This window comes from Staurois parvus, unplaced genomic scaffold (genome assembly GCF_062004578.1).
Source record: "Staurois parvus isolate SC_StPar_1 unplaced genomic scaffold, SC_StPar_1.0 ptg000207l, whole genome shotgun sequence".
Taxonomy (NCBI): Eukaryota; Metazoa; Chordata; class Amphibia; order Anura; family Ranidae; genus Staurois; species Staurois parvus.
Window position 1 is genome coordinate 7,432,995 of NW_028318003.1, and position 15,948 is coordinate 7,448,942.

Below are 15,948 nucleotides of genomic sequence, written 5' to 3' on the forward strand. Positions count from 1 at the left end.
GACCTTGGGCTGCAACCTTCCATGCCTCCATATTGGACATCACTACGACAGGCAGCCTCACTGACAATCAGCGAGGAACAGAAGTCAGAATGGGTAAAGCCTAGCTGAATTTGAAATTTGCATAATATCGCTCACATGTTAAAGCTTCTGGAGTGCTCTAAAAAAATGAAGTTAACTGAATCCCCATCTTGGAGGTGCCTGTTATTGGATGCACGTGGCATGTTGGGAGCTTTAACTTAAATCAAGGTTTTCTTCAGTTTTTGAGACAATGCCTTTCATATGACAACACCAGTAAATATAGTCAGTGTATTGTTATATTGTTCCATGTCACACACTTACAATCTTTTATTCTTTTTTAGAATTTTGTGCATAATTGTTCTTATGTTCTGATTGGGAATGGTGTTTTAATGTAACTGAAAGTGACTGTTCACCTGCGTTGTATAAAGGTGCTGTAAAATAATACTAGAACGGCCAATAAATGTATCTAGATGACTGATGTGCAGTGCTTTTGTGATTATAGAAAGTGCAAAGGTTCTGTTTTCATGTTTAGCGTCAGTTGCAGTTCCCTCTGGCAGTGAAGATTAGATTGTTAAATGAGTTACTCCTGTACCAAACAACCTGCTGTCTTTTGATCTAATCTTCCTCCTCTTCTTTCTCTTTCTCTTCCATTTCCGTTGATTTTATATTGTGTTTCTACTTACATCTTTTAATTCTCTTCTATAGTCTTCATTTTCCACTTCTCCTTTTCTAACCCTCTTATTATATCTGTCTTATTCTGCCTGTGCATGGCTGAGGTTTTAGTGCAGTGTCCTGTTCCCCATTTTGTCTTTTGGATATGCCCACGGGATTAAGATGCGAGAGAAGCTGGAGCAGCAGAGGATGGAAATGCAGAGTGTTCAGCTTTCACATCATGATCTGCAGAGGCAACTCCATAATTGCCCCGAAGCTCTAAGGGAGCAGGTGCAGTGCCAGCTTACAAGGGTCAGTGTGCCAATCAATAGTGGGCCCTATCTGGCACAACTTTCTGCCTCATATCTCCATTCTTCTTTATTATACAAGTGCCTTGCCTCCTCATTCAGCTTGGCTATACTGTATGTCTGTACCATGTGTTATATTGTACACTGTGCATGTTTTTTGTTGCTCTTACCTGCACATCCTCTGCATAGTTTTCTTTACTCCTCTGGCTCTGCTAGTCATTGCTTTCTGTTTATCAGTATGTGCATATTCCAAGTCATCACTTTCTATCCTATATGATCATAATTACTTACTCATGTACATATCATTTCTCACTTTAATTGCTTGCAAGCATGCATGCTATGAACTAGATTCGGATTTGGCATCACCTTCTGAGCAGCTGAAGCAAAATGCTCCAGGGCACCTGAATACCTACTACATAGTCTTCAATGTGGAAATAAACCTTCCAAACCTGTAACAAAAATAAACAGATATTATTACTACAATAGAACCTTTATTAAAGGATAAGTTCACCTTTTGTAACATGTTACACCCATATTCAAAGTGTAACATGTGATGAATGGACCAGCTCCCGCACCCCTGATCCCCCCGCGCTAGCAGGCAAGATGTAAAAAAAACACAGCCGTGCGGTGCTCCGCCTGCCCGGCCACGTCACTCATTCACAGTGTTCTGTGAATGAGAACACTACAAGTTCTGACAGCCTTTGTGGATGTCGGCTTGTAGTTCTCAGTGAACTACCATGGTGCTGTGGAGCGCCGTGGTAGTTCACTGAGTTTTCCTGTCAGTAAGTACAGGCAAGCAGATACACTGACAGGTCTGCAGGAGACCTGCATGGCACCAACGATCTGCTGATCTCTGGTACAATGCTTTAGAGGCTCCAGAAACAAAAAATAATAAATGCACATTTTTTACCTGCCAAAAAAAGTGCATTTATTTTTTGTTAAAAGGTGAACATATCCTTTAAGGTATCTTTCCAGCGAATCAGCTGCATTCAGCATAAACAGTTTAACACATATTTGGCATCATCAAGCTGGAGCATTATATGCCAGAGTCAATTCTTTAAAACTTTTTTTGTTAAATATTACAGCTAAGGCTTTTCATAGATGGAATAATTTTCATCCAATCCAGTGAATATCTGACTAAACATTAAGGTGAAAATTACTTTAAAAATTTTAATGATGCTTAAAAACTGCAAAAGTTCAGCTATCCATTTTGATTTAGTTGAATTTACACATACAGATGTCACAGCAACACCACTTTGCCAGCCCATACATGCTTCATTTTTCATTCAACCTGCTGGTGAAATGAAAAAATGACCCCAGTCCTCCATCCACACATTCAAGGTGGATGGGGGAATCCCTCCTGCTGAGCTACTGTGTTTTGACAGCTGGGAGACTTCCCCACCATCAGAACACACTGATCAGTGCTGCTGGCTATAGCCTGCTGCACTAATTGATTGAGAAAAACCTGACAGGATGGTTTTACACAAGTCAATCAATAGATGAATTTTTGTACAACCATACATGGATCAAAACTGGGCCAGTCCCTGCTGAACAGGCCAAATTTCAATCCACGCATTGCCAGCTTTTGTAGAGTTGATTGCATTGATAAGATCTTTTGTTTACCAAGACTGATTTTCTGTTGGAAAATCAGGAGACTTAAAACTCGCCACTTTATTGTTTCCTTTGGACTGGACAAAAAAATGTAGTTGTAAATATTATCATTGACGGATTTATAGTCGATCTGGAGGTATATTGATTGAGTTCAGCAGCCTCCCATGGCAAATGCAAAGGAAATGTCTGGTACTAGCATTGGTCTAGGAGCTTGCTGCTAAGTCCTGTTCCTTCACATTCCCATTGACCCATTATGATGGGCAGCCATGAGGGCCAATAGGAATGCAGAGGTGGTAGAAAGGGGTGAGCATGATTTGATAATATTAGGAAATGTCCAAAATCATGGAAAAGGCCTAACATTTGGCCTTAACAAGAGGGTTTGGGAGCCTGCAGCAGGTATTTGTACTTCTTGGGGCTTGCACTGTATGTTCTTGGGGCTTGCACAGCTTGCCCCCCCCCCCCACCCCTTCTTCCCAGTGACAGAGTCTCTTTTATAAATATTATAAAGTCTTCAGTTAGTCTTTCTGGTTTCTTTTGCTGCCAACACTGCCATGTTCACCCCTGGTGGCCATGTTTTGAGCTCGGCACTCCTCTTTGTACACACACTCTTTACCAGACCTACCTATGGTTGAGGTTCATCCAGTAGGAGTAAGTGCATGTGTATGTTGACTGATACCTACTGCTAACACTGACTAACCTAGAAATGATAAACTACTTTGGTTATTGCTTGTCTTACGAATGCCCATTTACATTTGTACCAGCCATAATTTAAACTAGTCTTTTTTTTCCAGACAATAATTAGGCATAATTGGAAGTGTTATAGTAAAATAATAATGAAAGATAAAACCAATTGATCTAAATGCTGGTCATATCCGCTGAACCCCTGAACTTTGCAGAATGAATTTGAAAACTAATTGGTATAACACTGGTATGAAAAATGTTAATTAAAAAAATGACAGTCTGATCTGTTAAAAAAAACACTCCATACATCAATATTGGAAGGGTATTTGGTGCAAAGTTGAACCGAAATTTGTATTCAGTTCTAATTGAATATTGTACATTGTTCTGGTCACTTGCATATGAGGTTTTGAGCATTTTGCCATATAAATGTCAGTGCCAAGTTTTATACAGTTAAATACAAGGATGGCTGTTATGCTTGTGTGATTAATTGTTTTATTTGTAATACAAAACTGACTTGTATTGGAAAGCCCCAAATTAAAAAGTTTGTGTGGAATTGGGTACACAAGCAAACCTAAACCAAAGGCCTTAAAACTATATTCTGATATATTAGCTCTGCTTTTTATTTATTGTGCATTTTAACCATGTATACATTTATTTTAATAAACGGGCACAACATCCACCTTGTACTATGGATAGTAGATTTCTTTGTGGTGGCAGCAGTTTCAGATTCTTGGCTAATAGATCTCTGTTTTCTGTTGTTGCTTTTGGGGTATTTTGGGGCTTTTTGGTGTTTTTGTGACTTTTTTGTTCAGGCTGATTTGATTTGTTATGCTTTTATAGCTCTTAAAATGATTCACGTTGTTTATTTTTTACTTGTCTAGTCAGCATCTGTTTTTTGATCTGTCTCTCATTGTTCTGTTTATTTATAATGTATTGTCTTCTCTTGTATTGAATGATGTCAAATATTATTTTGACTTCATTCAGGAATCTGATCGTCTAGAATCCCAGATGAAGCTATTTGAAGATCTAGAGTTCCAGCAGCTGGAGAATGAGAGCCGTTTGGAAGAGGAGAGAGAAACAGCAAGTCAGCAACTATTACAGAACAAGGGAGAGTGCCAAAAGAGAATTGCTCATAGAAAGGTAGGAGTGTTTGTATATAGCGGAGGTATTGAATAAAAATTTATGGAGGTCTGATCAGTAACATTTTTTCCAGCAGAGATCCAAATCGTATGTTTGTGCAAAGACTTCTTTACATCATAGGACCCCCCCCTTTTATCATAATTCCATTTTTAAATCAGTGTCCTTAGTCCTCCACAGATCATAGTCCCCCACTTCACCTCACAGTTTTCTCTTCAGTGTTCTCAGGCCCCCATCACCCTGACCCCCTCGACAGTAGAGTACTGAATCCCCTTTACATAACACACCCCCTTTATTCACAGTAGTGTCCTCACCCCCCTTTCAAATCATCACCCCCTCCCCCATAATACTGTGCACTGCCCCCTTCACATCAATTCCCTGAACCCCCAGACATATACACGCAGCACTGCCCCCTTCACATCCCCAACCCCCCTCACATCACAATTATACCCCCCAGAGTAGTGTGCTATGCCTTTTTCACATCACCCCCCTTCACATCACCTGTTCCTCCCAGAGCACTCTCCCATCCACACCACCCACTTCCCCTTCACATCACCAAACCCTCACAGCATGCCTGTACATCACCCACAAATCACAAATATCCTCCCCCCAGTAGTGTTCTCTTCCCTCTTCACTTCGCCCCCCTACAGCACTGCCCCCTCTCACGTCACAAGCCCCCCCCCCCGCCCCCTCCACAGTAGTGTGCTCTGCCCTCTTGACATCCAGCCAGCCCCCCCCCCCTCCAGCACTGCCCCCTTCCAGTAGTGTCCTTTGCCCTTCACTCTGGTACCTTACTTAGACCAAGCGGAAAGTGGGAGGCAGGTTGGTAATAAGCTGAGTGTGGGAGGTACAGCTCTGCAATGGTTGGAGGGCAGGGGCGGGTTCTGCAGGATGCAGGGTGGTCCTAGCCACCAGTCAATTGCTGGTTAATATTAACCACCTTCCGCCCGCCCTATAGTACAATGACGGGCGCAAGGTGGTTCTCTCGTTCTGATAGGACGTCATATGACGTCCTACCATTCTCACTGCGCAAAGAGCCGAAGATGTCGGCTCGGTCATGTCATCACAGCTGATCACATGTAAACATGGAAATGCCGGTTATCTGCATTTCTCTCCTCTCGAGCTGGCACACTGACAGATCCAGAGGAGAGGAGAGCCAGTAATCAGCTTTCCGCGGAGGGGACATGTACACTGATCATCTGGGCACTGATGATTAGTGTGCCCTGATGATCAGTGTGGCCCCAGAAGTGCCACCTGTCAGTGCTCATCAGTGCCACGTGCCAGTGCCCATCAGTGCCACATCAATGCCACATATCAGTGCATACCAGTGCACATCAATGCCACATATCAGTGCCCATCTGAGCTGCCTTTCAATGTCACCCATCAGTGCCAGTCAGTGCCACCTATCAATGCCAATCAGTGCCACCTATCAGTGCTGCCAGTCAGTGCCACCTATCAGTGCCAGTCAGTGCTGCCTATCAGTGCCGCCTAACAGTGCCAGTCAGTGCCGCCTATCAGTGCCGCCTATCAGTGCCATATATCAGTGTCATGTATCAGTGCTGCCTTTCAGTGCCCACCAGTGATGCCTGTCAATGCCCATTAGTGCAACCTACCAGTGCCTCCTCATCAGTGCCACCTATCAGTGTCCATCAATGCAGCCTATCAGTGCCCATCACTGCAGCCTCATTACGCACATCAGTGAAGGAGAAAAATCACTTATTTACAAAATTGTATAACAAAAACTAAGAAAAAACTTTTTTTTCCAAAATTTTCAGTGGTTTTTGGTTTGTTTAAGAAAAAATAAAAATCCCAGAGGTGATTAAATACCACCAAAAGAAAGCTCTATCTGTCTCAAAAAAATGATAAAAATTTCATATGGGTACAGCGTTGCATGATCACGCAATTGTCATTCAAAGTGTGACAGCGCTGAAAGCTGGAAATTGGCCTGGGCAGGAAGGGGGTATAAGTGCCCTGTAGGCTAGTGGTTAAAAGTTAACAGCGGGTTGAACAAAAAATTATTACACCATCCAAACATTTGAGGTGGTTGAATCACTCCCGTTGAGCTGTTGTGTTCTCAGATCAGATTTCCCAACCATCAGAATACATTTTTCAGTGCTGCAGGCTATATATGGGCAGCACAGTGGCTTAGTGGGTAGCATGTTTGCCCTGCAGTAAATGGGTCATGGGCTTGATTCCCGACCATGGCGCCTCCTGCATGGAGTTTGCATGTTCTCCCTGTGATTGGGTGGGTTTCCTCCGGGTGCTCCGGTCTCCTCCTACACTCCAAAGACATACTAGTAGGTTAATTGGCTCCTGTCTAAATTGGCCCTAATATGTGTATGTATGAATATAAGTTAGGGACCTTAGATTGTACACCCCTTGAGGGTTAGGGACTGATGAGAATGTTCAATACATATGTGTAAAGCGCTGTGTAAAGTGACAGCGCTATATAAGTACCTGAAATAAATAAATAAATAGCCTATGAAACTGATTGAGCGGCATTTATCCAACAGGCTGTTTGTACAGAGGTTGATCAGTAGATGTTCTACAACCACTGTCCCATACGTAAATCAAAATTCATCCCATCCCTGATGGACAGGCTGAATTTTAATTTATGTATGGCTTGTTTCTGTCCTCTATTAACTGTATCTCACAGCACCAGCAGAATATCTCAAAGCTGGGAAACCGTTGCAGAGAAACATCACTGCTTTCTTTGTGGAAGCTGCGGCCACACATACGGGTATATATGGCAATTCTCTGTCCTGGCAGGTTACTATAAACTTTAAGAACTCTAAAATTCTAGGTTTGCTAAATGGATCTTCTTGCTTTCTTCTAATTTGTTCAGATGTAATACCTCTCATTAGATTCTAAAATGGTCAATAAAGTTATATTATCACTTGAGATAATATTACTTGATTCACCAAAGCTCAACACTCAGGGGCTGTTTATCAATGTTTTCACCAAAGATTCAAACTACTTTTACCCAAGATTCACATTTTCTACTAGATTCTTAAGTAAACATGTGTGAGTGTTGTGTGAATCTTGGCTAAAACATCGATAAATGGACCACCAAGGTAAAAATAAAAACTAGTTTAGGAACTAAGATTGCATTTGGCTTTCACCTGCCAGAAGCAAGTGAAAAGCTAGTTAATGCATGCTATGACTATGCTTCTCCTGCATTATAAGGCTGTGCCTAGTTAGTAACTATAATGATGTTTCATTTTTGTTTTAATAGGAACGTCTAGCTGCACTGGAGCTTCAAGCCAATCAAATTAGATTTCAGTCTGCACAGGATGCTGAACGTCTTGGTCAGGAAAGAAGTGCAACTTTAGTACAGCTACATAAGGTAAAATATAGACGAAGTGCACATTATTTTTCTTGCAGAATGCTGGATGGTACTGACATTGTTTTACTTTATTTTCAATATTTTTGGTAATGTGAGGAGCTAGGGCAGTGCAGGTAGAAGTTTTTGTATCAGATGACAATAAACATCAAAAATCACTAGTTTTCAATGTCTCTTAGAAAAAAAAGCAGCCTTTTCTCTAAAATTATTTTGTGGTTGTTATGATATTAATGTTGCCGCAAATCAATAATTGAGGTTATTTTTTTCACTAGTATGAGTCATGCTTTGTTCAATCCCCTTGTGTTATAACAGGAAAAGGAAAAGTTGGTTCAACTGGAGAGAAGATATCAAACCCTGACAAGGCAGCGGGGTTTTTCCACTGGGTCATCTGCTCTCAGGGAGGTAATGATCACACCAGTTTTTACAATAATCCAGAAAAATGCTGACAGTTAACCATACATGTTGATTTAAAGAGCCAGACGATGCCTTTCTTCTCTATAATTATTTATGCTGTAGACTAGTCAAACTGAGATAAAGTTTACACACATTTTTATGTAGACGTTGGTCCAGCCACTCAACTTTAATTCAGTGTCGCATGTGCAGTGCTGTTACCTTCCTTCCAAGGCAGCTCAGGAGAATGAGTATCTTCTCCCAAGTGACAGGAACCACCTTTATCCACAGAGCTTTAAGAAGTCCTTATGACTGGCTGCTCATTTTTAGAGCTTCCTTTGGTGTGGATGGATTGGATCTTTTTTTAGTAATATTTGGAGGAAGTTCACTCTTATTTATGTTGTCCTCCTCCCTGTGGGATCTTGTATGCTTCTAGTCTCTTCTCACTTATGTGATGATTGGTCGCTAGGTCCTTTCCCCTTTACAGTGTGGAGAGACTTAGGACTGAGGGCTGATTTCTCTTAGAAAGACCAGTAACTACCACAGCAGGGACCTCTTGACTGATGATGCCAGACTCTTCCAAGCAAGGGGTAGCATCTTGTCTCCAGGAGTTTTGACTTTTGGTTCTGGGATGAATGAGGCAAATGGAGTTAAGGGTGGCTTTAAGATGGGGTTTTTATGGGCGGTGCTTCCCCGAGTTGATCTGAAAGTCCAGAAACATCTGCAAGGATGAACTAGTTGTCCATGATGTATTAGCATCCACTTTATAGTCTTTTTTTTTTTTTTTCTATGTTGGCAGAATAAACTCCCCAAATGTTATTGCTAGGTTTCTTCCCTTTTAGACTGCAGATGCTGTCAGATTCTTTCAGACAATGCCACAATAGTGGGGTTATCTGAGCAAGCAAGGGAGGACCAGAATCATGTCATTTGGCTTCTGTCATGGAAGATCCATTTCTGGGGCAAAGCAAACTTGGCTTTCATTTCTGCCAATCACTTGAAGGGCAACCTGAATGTTCTAGTGATTACCTTAGTAGAAAATATCAGAAGCTGAGTGGTCCTTTAACACAGACCGTTTCCTCTCCATGGTCTAATGGGGCTTCCCTCAAGCCAGCAGCATTTCATTTACATGAAAGTTTGAAAAGTATAATTTTTTTGTGTGAATCACAGAGAGATAACATTTCAGATACAGCTTCAGCTCTGGAGTTACTACAAGGTTGTTATATCAAGGTCTCATTGTCAATATCCAGGCACAAGTTGTTGCCTACAGTGTTATAGTGTGTTTATTTTTGGAAATGCGGAAAAGCCAGTCCTGGGGACTTTGTAATGGTGACATGTTTATGTCTAACACACTCTTTCCTTTGCTGTCCTGAATGATTTCCAGGATGGAATTACTAGTTAGTCCTAGGGTAACCATAGATGGTTCAAATTTCAGCTAATTAATGCTGATTTTGGCCAGCATTTGAGGTGGGTGGCCCTGCAGCCACTAAGTCAGATGGAAAATATTTGGCTGAACAGTAACTGCATCCTATAAGATGCAGTCACTGTTCAAATATTAAGTCAGCTGTGTCTGCTATGGCTGCCTGAATACAATAGCCAGTAGACAATATTCCTTGCTGTTAATGTGGCTTAAGGAAATACTTTGATTTTCTCTTATTCAGCCACATGGTTGTAAAAGAGAAAATTAAAGCCATGTATGTCTAGCTTTACTCCTAACACCACCAACATGTAACAACTCTAGTCCCTTAACCCCCCTGGCGGTATTCCCGAGTGTAGCTCGGGGTAAAGTTTCAGTACCAAAAGCGGTAACCCCGAGCTACACTCGGGCTTACCATGCGGCGTTGCACAGGGATTCCCTACAGCGCTTACCTTGTCCTTCGCTCCCGCGATGCGTCCCCTGCAGCGTCCCCAGCCATTTCCTCTGGCGGATGCCGGCATCTGGCTTCCGTGTTCCGGTCCCTGTGACGTCGGGACACGTCACGGCGGCAAATTTGAAAATTTAAAAAAAATGACATTTTTTTTAAAACGAATATTTCATAGCAAAACATTCCTGTATCCAAGCATTTCACATACATTTTGTCCCTACTGCTTTGTCCTGTGCCCTGCCTGCATTTTGACTGTTCTTTCTGCCTGGAAACTTAGAAAAGTCCACGGCATCCAAAAAGCGTCCCCTTAGGTCAAAACCGGTTTTAGACCTGCTAGAGAACAGCGATAGTAAATCAGAACTACTTGCAGAATTGAGTGATAATGATTCATGGGGGAAATTCGTCATCCGACACTGAAAACGATTTTGCGACTTTGCTCAGTGATGTGCGAACTTGGCGTTATATTTCACATTTCAGTGTTTTTGGTTTGATTATATTATTGAATTAAATTTATTATTATATTATTTTTTTTTTATTTTTTGTGAGTATTTATTAAATTATAATTTATGATTTCCTGTTTCAAGTTTTATCATATCCGGAATGTTTACTAGACTCTTGTTCGGACAGATTTCAGGGAGTTATTCCTAAATTACAGGCCTACAATAAAAAAAATACATATTTCCATGCAAAAAAATGGTACCGCTTTTGGTACAAAATTCTTGACATAATCATACCGCCATCGAGGTTAATGTCTCCTCAGCTCTCAACCAGAGTAATCCGACTATGGTTCAATCATGTGTCCTTAACTCTTTTTCTTTAGATCATTGGGTACAGAGTTCCTGCACATGGAGACTGAATGAAACATTTTGGACCCTCTAAAGCTAATACCCCAAAAAGGCAAACTCTGGCTACTGCACTGATCATGCCCAAGATGATACCTCCAAATCAATAGAATAGGTCAATACAATGGGAGGCATTAAAATGTACCCTTAGTTTGAGTCTTACTTGCCTCCAGAAACAAAAGTGAGATCCTTTCAAATTGGTATTCTCATATCTATGATTTGGAAGTTACTTTTGCCCTCTGGGTCTTCCTGTCCTGATGTCACCCATTTCCCTAATTTTTGTATTGGGTGTCAGCTGGACATAAAGTGCGAGGAAAATCTCCCCAATAGTAGGACAGAGACAGCAATTAAACCCTGACAGATGTATTAACCCTTCTCTACTATGAATAATAATTGCCTGGAGATCTACCCTAAAACAAAATGTACTTATTTCAGAATATCTGTTCTAATAAAGCAGAAGATTATGAGCCCAGGCCAAACCCCCTGGATGCCTCCCTCCTTCCTGTTTACTTTAGCCGCTTTGTGCATTGCCCTATTTTTAACCCTTTTCCTCCTGCTATGTTTGTTTTGTTTTCCATGTTTCTGTTTTCCCTGGCTATCCTCTTCCTCCCTTGCTTTTAGGAATACCTGTCCATTGCTGATGCTCTCTGCTTGTACAATGCTTCATCTTCTACTCTTACGTTTCACCCTGTCATATTTGACTCAGAGGTACAAAATCTCATTTACTATTTAATAATCCCATGTGAGGTTGTAAGGTAAATTGTGTTTAGTTTTTGTCTTACTCGGATACTTTAGGAAGTTCCCACCTGTTCAGGAGAGCTGTATTCTTGGTATTCAGAAGGCGGGTTTCATTTGAGTCACAGGCATACAGGGATGTACCGTGACCACAGCTGCCAGTTCTAAGTGGCAATAGAGTTCTCTGAATGCAATTAGGGATCTGCTCACATATCGGGGAACCTATTATTGTCATTGTGTACTGTCAGGTATGCTCATGGCTGACATCCGTGATGGCTGGTGCCGACCCAAATAAAACTGGCAATCAGTGTGGTATTTAATGTAGTGCTCCACACGTGCTCCCTGCAACTGGTGTGTACAGAGCTTTAGTTTGTATCTTTACTCTATGGTCCCATTGTATTTACTATTTGCTACAGATTTTTTTTGCATATTGTTTAGTTTTATAGCATGCGCACATTTTTCAGTAAGCTGGGATGCTCCTCAGCTTTATGCAGGCCATAGACGGGCCATTTATCTGCCGAATTGTCGGCCGATAAACGAAAAATCGGTCGGTGCCGTTGCTGCCACCAATATCCACGGAAAACAGCCGTTTTTCGTGGATTTTCCAGCATGACCGATAAAAATAAATGAGAAGATCCGTGAAAAACTGGCCCCACTAACGGCGTGAATATCGGCTGATTTTTTGTGCGGACAAAAATTTGGCCGATAAACGACCCGTCTATGGCCTGCATTAGTTACACATGGATCCCATAAGAAGAACGTGGATAACCCAAGAACAATATTTTATTGTTTGCAGCTTACCAGTCCTTAACAATGCTATCTACATTAGTTTTTGTTTTCAGGTAAATTTTTTTTCTTTATTTTCACTTGATGATCCTGCCAGAACCACAGCTTCTGTCCTAGAGAATGCTTAGTCACTGTACTGTATCTATGGAGAAGCAGCGTTAACATCTAGGCTTCTCTCCTGATTTGGACTACAAACACCTCATCCTTTCCTCATCTCTTCTGCATAGGGAGGAGGTGTTCTGTAGTTCACATAAGATATCTGGGAAGACTGATAACACCAAGATATCGGTTCAGTACACAGTAAGTTGCAAGGACACTGGAATTCTGGCCGAATCAACATTTATTTTTTGTACCTGCAAAAAACTGAAAAAGAAAAAAATGCAACAACCACATTGCAGGACTGGTAAGCTGCAATATATTACATTTTGTTCTTGGGTTTGGATATGCTTTAAATGTAAACTGTTTAGATAGAAATATTGGAGCTGTTATTTCTGACTTTCTGGCCATGAAATCATTGGCCAAGAGACAGGAAAACAGTTAGTAAAAGTATACATTTCCAACCTGTATAATTATTCTGGGTCAGTACTTCTCAACAAATCTTGCAGTAATGTGCATATGTGAAAAACAAGCGAACGAAAATTATCTGTCATAGTTGAAGGACACTGAAATGTTTTGAATAAAGAAAAATTGGCCTCAATGAACACATTTCAAAACTCATATTTAGCACAAGCTTCAAGTTATATAAAAGTTAATAAAGAAGCACTGTATGATATACAGCATCTGGGTACCTGTAAATGAGATTGTCTTATGAAGTATCTGAAAGCCAGACACTGGGTCAGAGGGGCTAGAAAGCTGCTGCTAGGTATCTCTCCTTCATCAACCAAAACCTGAAATATTACATTCAATTAGATTAAGATTAACCATATACTAATAAAAAGCCTGTTGCCTGTGCACTCCGTGTGCTCATTGTTGCAAGCCTCCCTGCACTTCAAGTCATGTTGCTGTTGAGTGGATGGGTCTGCCTCGTGTTGGGTTAACTGCTAAAAAAGGAAAGCACTTTGATTTCAGTTGTTTGTCTTAGAAGAGATGCAATACATGCTCTATTTTTTGAGAAATTACTATCTTGTGGAGTTGAAGGCAATTTCTAGACAGTAATCTGTAGATGGGGCAGGCAAAAATCCTAAATTAGATACTAAGCTATGTGCAGTCTGATCTACTTAGTTTGCATCTTACTATATATTGAATGTTGGCTAAGTGTGATTTCATCTTTTGGAGTCATATTTTGCCTGTTGGCTGATTTTCATGACTTACTAAAAAGCTGTGCAATGTATTGTTTTCTTTAGTACATCACCTTAGATCAACTTCATGATATACTGGGAAACATGATGCCAGGCACTACCAATAGTGCTCTTCCTTCTGAAGGTTTTGATGCAAAACCAAACCCTAGTGCTCATTCCTGTGAAGATCCCTCTTCTGTTCATCACTGCTCTTCATCATCCTCCTCTTCTCCCTCCATCTCGCTGGAGGTTGGTTCACTACCATAAAGCTATCTTTATTTTCTCTTATATTTATGATCTTGCTTTGTGCTTGAGATTCTGTTTCAATAGGTGTATAAACATAGATTACCTGACATAGTTTAGTTAAATCTTCATTGTATATCAGAAGAAATGCTGTAACAGCTATAGGTCAGATTTAAGCTGGCTATGGATGGATCGACATTCATCTGGTTCAGTAGGGACCTGCCGAATTTCGCTCTATTTATGGTATTTCCCATTCAAGTCTATTGATTGATTTGATTCCTCCAAAATGGCATTGCTGGAAAATTTGTGTTTGATCAGCGTATACAGCCAATCGGCTGTAACGCTGATCAATGTATTTTGACAGTGAAGGAGTCCCGCTGTCAGAATTCAGTGGTGCTGCAGGGAGATTTTCCCCATCTACCTTGAATGTGTAGATAGGGCATTCTGTTCAGGTTTTTCAATCAGCCCACTGGCTGATCGCAGAAAAAACTGAATAATGTATGGCCAGCTTTAGACTCACAGGGACAGTCAAACATGCATCCACACTCTGACCATCTCAGATACTACTGCCAGGCATTTCCATGTCAATGGAGATGGCAGGGGGAGGGGATGAAAACTGCTGGTTGGCGCTGCTGCCACCACTAATCTCACCAGGGGGACAAGAATGACTGGGGTCAGGTTTTCTAATCTGCGTGATTGATTGCTATAAGAGCAGCTGAATGTTTAGGTTTTGGACCTCCATAGATATAAGATGGTTTCCCCATCATGCTGAGGATAACCTGATTGAATGACTGTCATCTCATGTATATGGTTAACTTTAAATAGATTTTTCTACTTTTTCAGGCCTACCTTGAACATTTAAAGTCAATGGGGCACTTGCAGAAATGGCTGTCTAAAACCCATCAGATGGAATAGAGATTAGAGAGATTACAAAAATCTTTGCCTGATCACTGTTTTACCCCTGACACGCCAGCATCATAGATGTCTGCAGCTCACCACCCCCACCTTTTCCATTGCTTAAACATGAATGGCCATACAATGTGAACATTTGGTTTTGGAAGCTTTGCCTCTTTACAGATATCTTAGTACCACATATTGTCTACAACTACCATTAGGTATGCTTGTACAAGACAGAGCTGTATTGGTTGATATCCATAGCTATTACAAATGGTTGTCTGGTATGTAGTACATCTTTCTCATCGTATTGATACAGCTGTTATGGGTGATGCTACTGTTTTGCTTTTGTTTCACTTTTTTCTTTCTGCTTCATTCTCATGTGCTTTTTTACTGCTTACTTTCTCTTTCTCACAACATCAGGTGAATTCACAGGTTAACGAGACTCACTCTGCACCCATTCCTCCTCCTCTGACAGACTGGTATCAGGAATTTGCATCTCTTCCCTCCACCAATGTTTCTTCCTCCCCACCTCCCCTTCCTGCTAAGTCTCACGCCTCTCGTAAGGCCCAGCAGGTAATTCCCCTGACCCACCCAGCCTATCCTGCCTGTGTGTCAATCCAAATCCTAATAGAGAAGGAATACATCCATTTTTAAAGTATTAGTTGACATTTTTAGAAACATAGTCATAGATAATAGAAGCATGTTTATGAATTGTTTGAAACAGCTAATTGTAGTCTTCTCTGTTAAATTGTGAAAAATAACAATTTTAAATTGTTTATGTTTGAATGAATTCTTAAAGCTAAACTCTGGCAACAAAAAAATTAATTTTAAATATATTCCTCAATATTCACAAAGTATATAAATCCACTTTATATTCACCAAATGTAAAAGTAGTGGTGATATCATCACTGTATTGTATTGTACATAACCTGTACAGAAAGCAGAGCTGTGGTAGGAACGGAGAAGATTCACCTACTACAGGCTGCCTGCTTAAAACAGCAGTGATTGGTCTCCAATACAGGAAGCTCTTGCTTAGAGGCAAAGTGCTGCAAAATTGTTGGAACAAATCCACAAAGGATACTAGATTTCATGTAGGAATACATATCCCTCCTGTATTAAGACATTATTTATAAACCCAGATTTCAGCTTTAAGTTATATAGTTACAT

General features: G+C 40.9%; 1 protein-coding gene across 15 annotated transcripts in view; it reads left to right on the forward strand.

Annotated features, from left to right (window-relative positions):
* The window catches only part of PHLDB1 (pleckstrin homology like domain family B member 1), a 180,905-nt gene that overhangs the window by 142,560 nt on the left and 22,397 nt on the right, over positions 1-15,948 (forward strand). For 9 of the 15 annotated variants that reach the window (XM_089678601.1, XM_089678602.1, XM_089678595.1 and 6 more), the window contains 7 exons: positions 853-981; positions 4,254-4,409; positions 7,642-7,752; positions 8,062-8,151; positions 11,465-11,551; positions 13,708-13,890; positions 15,202-15,354. In XM_089678601.1, coding sequence (XP_089534727.1) covers positions 853-981; positions 4,254-4,409; positions 7,642-7,752; positions 8,062-8,151; positions 11,465-11,551; positions 13,708-13,890; positions 15,202-15,354 — 909 coding nt within the window. The remainder of the gene's footprint in view (positions 1-852; positions 982-4,253; positions 4,410-7,641; positions 7,753-8,061; positions 8,152-11,464; positions 11,552-13,707; positions 13,891-15,201; positions 15,355-15,948) is intronic. The other 6 variants (XM_089678598.1, XM_089678606.1, XM_089678600.1 and 3 more) reach the window with 4 other exon arrangements.